Below are 9,075 nucleotides of genomic sequence, written 5' to 3'. Positions count from 1 at the left end.
ATAACTGTGTACTGTAGTCTTCTTCATGGGTAAATAAGGCATCCCCCTGAAAATAAGCCCTAGAGCATATTTTGGCCTTCAAAAAAAAATAAGACAGTGTCTTATCATCGGGGAAACAGGGTATCTTGTGATTGCACCATAGTGGGGAAATTTAAAAGGGGGAGTTATCCATAAGAGTTCTGCCCCACAAATTGGGGTTCATAGATAATAAGGGGATAGCTATATGTGACAAGGTAGAATGATATGATAAGTATAACATTTTAATGTGGAAATAAGGGGACAAAAGTCATTTCCTACTGGCTCCCACATTTCCAGTTGCCAACATCCGTCTGTTCCAGAGAAATTGAGGGCCACAGAATATAAGTGTGTCCAGCTATGTGTAACAGGCACCCCACCAGCTGCTCAATCTGTCACATTGCAGAGCAGAGAGAGCAGAGAGGGAATGAGGAGAGGGCCTGATCCAAGAGCTCGGCCCACAGGTTGGGCACCTTTGCTCTAAACCAAATCTAATCCTCCATTGCATAGCACACTTTGACCATACCCACAACACTTCATCTAAAATTTACTCCTAAACTAGAAAACAAAATCTTATGGGCCACACCTAAATCTAGTTAAAAGTTGAGGAAGCAAAACACCTGGACTTTATTTTTTTTAATTTATAAAGGTAAGCAAAAACATACAAAATACACACATATCCCATTAATAAAAGCAGGCATAATAAGGTAAAGACAAAAGTTTGTTTTTTTTTTAATAGAAGAAAAAAAAATTTCAGCAGAGAGTCCCATACCTGAGGTCTCTTGTATGCTCTACGTTGCTTTAGACCCAGTTTCTGCACCAGCTCCTGTGCAAGTTCAGTCACGCTTTCATCCTGAGAAACAAAAGTTGTGAGTTCTCTATCAACCACAAAAACCAGCAGCAACCGTCTGCATTTTTCAGTATACCTGCACTAGGACCAGTATCCTGTGGCTGATGCAACTATAGGCCTCCTGGTGCTTTCCAAGTTTGTCTAGCGCTTTAGCTTTACGATATAGAGCTCTCATGTTCTCCTTGTCAAGATTAAGAGCTTTATCACTGTCCTCTAGAGACTTCTCATAGAAACCCTGGATGAACAAAACAAAATTAATTGGCTTTCTGACTGTAAAGCATGAGACTGTTGTTGGGTTAGCACAATTTATTTAATGTCAATTATGTCTCACCAACAATAATGCTTTACCAGTATATACTAGTATATGTATATCATATATGAGGTCTTCTTAAGGGAATGCAGCATATCCTTTAACTGGAAACCCTATAAGGTAAAATGCTGGTTAAAGGATGATCATTGGTCAGTACTGGTCAAACACTGGCCATTGTCTTAGTTCCTGGGAAGTTAAAAACATAGTGCTATACCTAATCAACTAGTCTTGACCAGAACTAACTGCATGCAACATGTTTTTTGATCATCTGCCAAGCCATTAATTTGGAGGACTCCTTGGATGAATGCAACTCACCTCCGCAGCTAAGTGTTTTTGTTATATCTAAATCTATGTTACTGCATTGATTTATCAATCTGTCTTCATTATTAAATAGTATAATCTTTCAAGTCTTTGCGTTATCTCTCTTTGTACACTTCAAATGCAACCCATCAATATTTGCATAAACTGTCACAAATTATATTCGTGATATAACAACTGTATAGTGGGAGTAGGCTGTACATTCCTAACCATCAGTGAAGTCCTATTATCAGTCACTCCTAATATCAGTGAAGTCCAACCTAAAAGAGCCCAAGGGTCCAGGGTGTACAAGTTACATAAGGCAGAACAGAACAAAGTTGCACCAGATATGTATTGCACTAAAACAAACAAAAAAAAAACGTATAGTGTAAGGATGCTACATCATTTTGACACTCTCTGCTTACCTGAATGTTGCCATTGTATCCCCTATTCCTCACTATTAGTGACAGCGTGAAAAAAAAGTGTCCATAAATTGGAGAGAAAAAAAAAAGTCCACTGTGTGTGAAGCACATCTATGAATCTATACCATGTGTAATGCTCCAGACATGGGCCATGCTTCCGAATACTAGGCCCATCCAGCCAAAGCCAAGTGGCCTCAATATTTTAGAGGACTGACCAGAGCAAAGTCAGACTCAGGGGGAGCTTTAATTCCCCCATACACAGACATTCAGACTCATGTCCCCAAGGACAGTGCCTTACTAATCTTGTGAAAAAAGTGCAATTGTCCATGTGGACAATTAAACATAAAAAAGTGCTTTAAATAAAAAAGTGCAAACGTGAGAGACAATGGCTGGCCAGACAAAAATTCCTCTGCACCCTCCCGGACAGTTGGTGGGTATAGAAAAAGGCATGCATATTGTAAGGTGCCATGATAAAATCATCCAAAACGTCGAGTGTATTACAGCACCCCTGGACCACCCAAGCTGTGTGTATTGACACTGGAGACCCCTTTCTTCCCACCCCTTCAGCAGGTGTTTGTGGAAGTAGTCCTCTACAACCTGCCATCCTTTTTAATCGGAGGAGTACTCCACAGGCACCCCCTCAAAAGGTACCTGAATTTACTACACTTGAGCTTAGCTAAAAAGGCCGAGACAAATCGGTCAAGTATCTTAGCAATCCTGTTTGTTTTATAATAAAAGTGAGGGATGAGGAACAGTCTGGATAAAAAAAAAAAAAAAAAAATGCATTGCCTTTTTCTTTTTGCCTCCTGAAAAAGCTGAGAGGAAGACAGATGAGCATGTAGAGCTCTGAAGATTTGTCTGATATTATCTGAAATTAATATTCTTGTCTGAGCGGTCTAAGGCTGTGTACACATGTGCAATATCTGTCGTTGGAAACGAACGATCAACATAGGAATCGACAAACGATTTGTTCGTAATTTATTGTGTGTACGGTCATTCGGTTATCGTGGATTGTTCTGTGATACAATTTCTCCTGTACGTCACTTCCTGCATCGTTTGAACGATCGTTCAAACTAACGTTCCTAGTGTGTATATTATTGGTGGATTATATCTGAACGATCGTAATAATCGTAGATCGTTAGTTTTCAAACGATAATTATTGCACATGTGTATCTAGCCTAAGTTGTTCCAGCAGTGATTTGTGAAAGTTTGTGATCCAGTCAAATTACTACCGTATTTTTTGCCGTATGAGACGCACTTTTTCTTTCCCAAAACTGGGGGGGGGAGTTGGTGCGTCTTATACGACAAATACCGTGTTTCCCCGATTTTTGATAAAATAATTAAAATAAGATCTTCACCCGATACCCGATCCTGTGTGTGTCTCCTCGATGCTGGCTGCAGTGCATGTCTTCTCCTGGCTGCAGTGCAGAGCCAAACTGAAACTAAGAAGCCGGCACACACGCCCCCGCGATTCTGAACCAGGAAGCACGCTGCTGATCCCTGCCCTAACGGAGTTACCCGGCCGTACAGTGGAAAAAAAGGTAAGGGAACAGAAGTGGAATATGAACGGCACAGAGTGATCAGAAGGGGAATTTGAACGGCACAGAGTGATCAGAAGGGGAATTTGAACAGCACAAAGTGATCAGAAGGGGAATACCAGTATGAATGGCACATGAGTGATCAGAAGGGAATAACCTTTCAGAATCTTTTTTTTCTAGATTTTCCTCCTTTAAAATTGGGTGCGTCTTATACGGCGAAAAATACGGTAAGCCTTCTAGATAATCAGAAAAATGTTCTACTAAGCCTGCACTGACCAATCAAGCAGCTTTGCAGATACCTAGTCAGACCTAATGAAGCTAGAAAGAACTCTGATGATGAAGACATTAGCAAAGGATCTAAATAGGTTTTAGGTTGTCACAAAACCCAAAAAACTAGCAACGTGTGGGGGTGAGATGGATGAAGATGTCACCACAGGTGGGGAAAAGGAATAGAACAGAAGCTCTACATGCTACACAGTACAAGAAGAAGGAACATGGCACTTCACAGCTAGGCTGCAGCCGGGATAGATACAACTAAGCAGACAAACCACTAAGCAGCCAAACTTTAGCAGCACCTTTTAAGTATTGACATTGTTTGCCAGTATCTGATTCAGATATAAGTGGCAGTTTAAACCAACAGGTTAAAATTTTCGGAGCCCTTTAAAGGACTTGAAAGAAAGAAAAAAAATTCAGTTTATATAATAATATATATATATATAAATATTTACCAAAAATCATGAATATGTACTGCATTTTTCTCAACACACATCATGGGCTGCAAGTGCAATGTACATTGTGACACCTCAACGTGGACAGTGTAAGTGATCTCTTACAGGTCTTGTCTGTCAGCATATTTATTGTTAACACATGAACACTGCAATACAACCAATTTACTTTCTGTGCTGCTCACTTTCTCCCCCACTGTGATTGTTTGCTATGCAGAGCAGAAATCGTCCAAGAAATCAAATTCAGGTGCTTACATTCTGGGCTCCCTATCCCCCCACCCTGGGCTTTATTTTATGAGAATATATATTATCCTTCATGTCCATCTGCCTGCCTGGCCACCTTGGTGACCTTACACTTCCCACTTTACCCACTATTGCATAATCACCTCCTTTTCTGCTTTGCCCTCTCCTAACCACCTCTATATTGGACATTATTTTGGTAGGAAATGAACACTGTGTGTCAAAACCTATAAAATCTCAATGGTGTGATCATCAACAGTTCACATATTCCTGAGGTTACATGCATAAAATCAGAGCCATCAATCATTTTTAACCTTGTAACTTCTATACAGAGAATAAATATGTCTCTGCCAGACATCAAAGAATTTATCTATTACATTTGGAAGACATAACTGTTCAACATACATCTTTGTCCGACATAATTGTACAGCAAGGATTCCCAACCTGATCTTACTCACCAAGGAATAATAGCAGCAAGAGCGGTTCACAAACAATTTGCACACCAGCTCCTGGGAAAGGACAAGTTCTTCAGATGCTGAATAGTCTGCCACTGTCAGTCCTTCTGTATACTGCCCCAGTGCCAATTTCACTTCCCCTTCATGGTACAGGTCATTACCTTCCTTATACATGTTATCAACAAGCTCCTGAAGAAAATGCTTTAGGACAAAAAACAAAAGCATATTATTAAAATGCAAAGAGCTGTTATTTCAGTAGGACAACAAAATAGAATAGACATTTTAGGGCATAAATACATACAGTACATTTTACTCCAGCCTAGTGGAAACACTATAACAGGTACAACCGATCATAGGCATTCCAATAGAACATGCACATTAAAACATTGCTCCTGCTAAATATTAGACTGGGCTTTTAACGCAGTTTGTGAAACAAAGCCATTTACATACCTTAGTAACTCAAGCTGTAATTTTCACATGCATGCATAGAGACAAAAATGCGTTACATCATTGCTATATTGATACGATTATTAAAACCAATCAAAAATATTTGTTTACTTTTAACAAGGAGTACATTTTTTTTTTATTATACACTAATCTATTAAAATGGAACCAAGCCTAACACACAAAAGATTATCAACAGGCAGTTCTTCTTTGAAAGAAAATAAACTTACCTTGACAGTTTGTGATCATTTGTAGACTGCAAATTGAGCTGTGCATGTGTAACTAAATGTGAAATCCTGGCATGTCTGGGTGGTGGGAATAAATCAACTGAAAACCCACTAAAATGCGCAGGAGTCATCATTCTGACCTGACTAATTAACATAATAATGGTGCATTGAAAACAGTATTTTAAAAGGAAAACTAAAAGTGTCTCAATTAACTACTAATTTTACCTTGTAGTCCTCCTCATTCCCATGAAATGGTATGGTGGACCTGTTAAAATTAATAATATAATTGTAAAAACAATTGTAAAATCAACTTGTATTACAAATTGTTTAAAGCTCAGAAACTCACTGAATAAACTGTAAGCCCTTTTGGATATCTTCTTTTCTTTTCTGTCTAGCCATAGAAACACCTGTGGGAAATGAGATTAAGAAAATGACAGTTTTTATTTACATTGTCTTGACTAAAAATTATGAAACATATTACAGATCACTAAAATTATCACCCTATAACTAGGGTTTTTGTTTAACACACTTGTAAAGGATAAAGCCCATTTCAGACTGTGGTTTGCAGCTGCAAGTGTGCAAAGGGCTTAAATCTCTGAACAGGAAGTAAAAGGAAATGTCACAATTCAGCTAATGCTAAACAATTTATTTTACTAAGCTGAATATGTGGTTGTCCTGGAAAAAAAATCTACAAGACATGTGTTAGATATATATGACCTACCTCATGTGCTACTGTTACAGCTATTGTACCAACTATGCACAAGTAGGTAAATCCACATTTTGTGTTAATATGATAAGATATAATATTTAAAATTTCACATATTTTACCATATTCATATTGAAAAAGAGTTTACAAAAAAAGTGAAAGAAAAATGTAGAACCCAATGGACACTACCGCACTGGTATCTCCAACTGCTGCAATGAGTGATGCTAATGCAAAGTAATACAAATAATAAAAGCAGTGTTCAACCCAGGAATTTTTTTTAACCCGGGTGGGAAGAAATAATAGGCGGGTGGCAGCCCTTGTTTTGGGACACAACTCTTCAGTAATCACCCAAAAACAGACGGGTGGTCACTAAAAAAGTGCTGGGTTGTGCGCCCAGCTAAAAGGGGCTGGGGAGAACACTGAAAAGGATAATCTTAACACTATCTTACCTCCCCATACTGTATTATAGGTTGCATTTGGTAGTTGGGGATCTGAAATCAATCTATCTTCTGTCCCAAAGTTCATATTAGGGCTTGAGTTGGGAACAACAGAATCAATGTTTTCTCTATTTTCCAGGATGTGTGTTTCATTTAGAACAGTTTGGTGGTTTTCTCTCATATTTGTCATCACCAACTGACTTGCAAGTGATGAACCTTTTGCTGAGGGAAGAGACTCTTTTGCAGGTAAGACAATATTCTTCTGAGAAGATGGCACTATATTGGGATGTGAATATTCCTTTTCAGACAGCAAAACCCTTGTTTCCAAAGGCAGTTCCTTTCCAGCTGGCAAAACTTTTGATGATGGAGAAGGCTGCTTTTGGCCAAGAAGCATTTGTGAAGTCTCCATTGTAGGAGCTAGACCCTTTTTCAACACAGAAAAATCATTTGTAATTAGCGGAACATTGATAGGTAAAAAAGGTTCCTTTACTTGTGAATGTTCCATTGTACCAAGCAACATTTTGGCATTAGATGGCTCAGCTGCAGGCAGCAACAATACTTCTTGGATTGGTTTCTCCTTTGCAGAACATATTACCCCTGTTTCTGGAAGCTGTTTCTTTTTAGGTACAGGAGGGTCCACTGAAGATGTGGTCCTATCTGCAGTTGCCTTTGGTGGGGGCCCCTTTATTGGTGATGACAGACTGGTCACAACCTGGAGTTCCAGCTTTGTAGCTGGCAGATCTGTGACATTGTCTTCTACTGGGGCAACCATTATCCAATACCCCAATGGACAATCTTCACAACGAATAAGGGTTGGGCACATCTCACCATCAATGTCCTCTTCAGCTTGTACAAGCAGAGACTGGTAAACGCTGGCAGCAGATTTCACAGCATCAATTATTTGTACAATGCCCCGATTTATTGATCTAGCCATAATGGAACATATTACCCCTTCAGGCATTTCTGAAGGAACACAGCTAACAAAAACAGTTCTTTTTGGATCTGCGTTTTTCTGTAAACACCATCTATAGGCCCCATGTTCTACACCTCTCTCTAATAATTCACTCAATAAGCCAAACACCACATGTTCTGCATCTTCAGTCTTCAATACACCACATCGTTTTTTCCTGACACACTTTTTGGAGGACATTTTTATAAGTTTATGATAAAAAAAGACTCTGCAAGCAACGTATTACCTAGTAGTCCCAAAACATGGAAGCTGTGAGTGGTCAGCCCAGACAGTCAAGCAGAAGCAAGTTGAAAAGTTGGGGTTAGTAATGACTTTTTCATGCTTTCCCATGTACTTTCATTGCGTCTAATCTGTTTCCAGGTTCAATTCATTACAGCATGAAGGTGTCTCAGAACACAGCAATTACTGAATCGGCTAGAAAACAAAATGCACATCTAAACGCTCCACACAGCAAGCAAACTATCAGCGGAAACAGGAGAGCCACACTGTGCAACCGCTAGAGCACCAACTATCCGAGCCAATAGTTACCAACTATCCGATGCGGGGCCATTTTACCGAAGTCTTTCCTATCTACTGAACAATCCGAAACTGCCGAACCTACAGTAACCCCAATATAAATTTACCCGAACTTTTCCGAGGACAACTGTAAGAGCATATTACTTACCTCTATTTTCCAAGGACTGAAGTTATTCATAACTGACAATACACAGGAAAACAACTCAAACTCCGCCTCTATTAGCAGAATCATCTGCATAGCAACAATCACTGAACCCCGAACCTTCAATAAGAGGGTTCAAAATAGGATTGTAAAATATTGAGTAATAATATTGTATAAATATTGTGTAATAATAATAGTGGTGATGTATAAATATTGTGTAATAATGTATATGATCATTGTTTCACAGATATATTTAGGGAAACTAGAAATATTTTACTCTGCCGACTTACACTTTACAATTCAATACCATTTCAATATAAAATGTTGCTTTTACAGGAAGATGTAAAGAAATGAGAACACTCAGTACGTGTACAGCCCGAAACACAAATTTCATGATATGCACAATAACCCCACTTCATACCCCGCAGTGTCTTCCAATCACCCCACTTCCTAAGTAGCAGTGTCTTTCAATCACCTCACCTCTTACCCTGCACTGTCTTCCAATCACCCACCACTTATCCTGCAGGGTTTTCCAATCACCCAACGTCTTACCCTGCAGTGTCTTCAAATGACCTCACTTCTTACCCTGCAGTGTCTTCCAATCACCCCTCTTCTTACCTAGCAGTGTCTTCCAATCACCCCACCTTTTACCCTGCAGTGTCTTCAAATGACCCCACCTCTAACCCTGCAGTGTCTTCCAATCACCCCACTTCTTACCCTTCAGTATCTTCCAATCACCTCAATTCTATACTGCAGTGTCTTGCATTCACTCCACCTTTTA

At 39.3% G+C, this 9,075-nt stretch overlaps 1 protein-coding gene across 5 annotated transcripts in view; it reads right to left on the bottom strand.

Moving 5' to 3' along the window:
• ZC3H7B (zinc finger CCCH-type containing 7B) overlaps positions 1–8,118 on the bottom strand; it is a 65,945-nt gene extending 57,827 nt beyond the window's left edge. Inside the window, exons 1-6 of one of the 5 annotated variants that reach the window (XM_072421167.1) lie at positions 6,679–8,118; positions 5,870–5,930; positions 5,749–5,788; positions 4,856–5,053; positions 942–1,100; positions 788–868 (exon numbers count right to left, since the gene is read on the bottom strand). In XM_072421167.1, coding sequence (XP_072277268.1) covers positions 788–868; positions 942–1,100; positions 4,856–5,053; positions 5,749–5,788; positions 5,870–5,930; positions 6,679–7,816 — 1,677 coding nt within the window. In that variant the 5' untranslated portion in view covers positions 7,817–8,118. The remainder of the gene's footprint in view (positions 1–787; positions 869–941; positions 1,101–4,855; positions 5,054–5,748; positions 5,789–5,869; positions 5,931–6,678) is intronic. The other 4 variants (XM_072421166.1, XM_072421164.1, XM_072421168.1 and 1 more) reach the window with 4 other exon arrangements.
• Positions 8,119–9,075: the final 957 nt, after the last annotated feature.

Source organism: Pyxicephalus adspersus, chromosome 8 (genome assembly GCF_032062135.1).
Source record: "Pyxicephalus adspersus chromosome 8, UCB_Pads_2.0, whole genome shotgun sequence".
Taxonomy (NCBI): Eukaryota; Metazoa; Chordata; class Amphibia; order Anura; family Pyxicephalidae; genus Pyxicephalus; species Pyxicephalus adspersus.
Note: the sequence above shows the minus strand (reverse complement) of the source record. Positions and strands in the feature narration are given on the sequence as shown.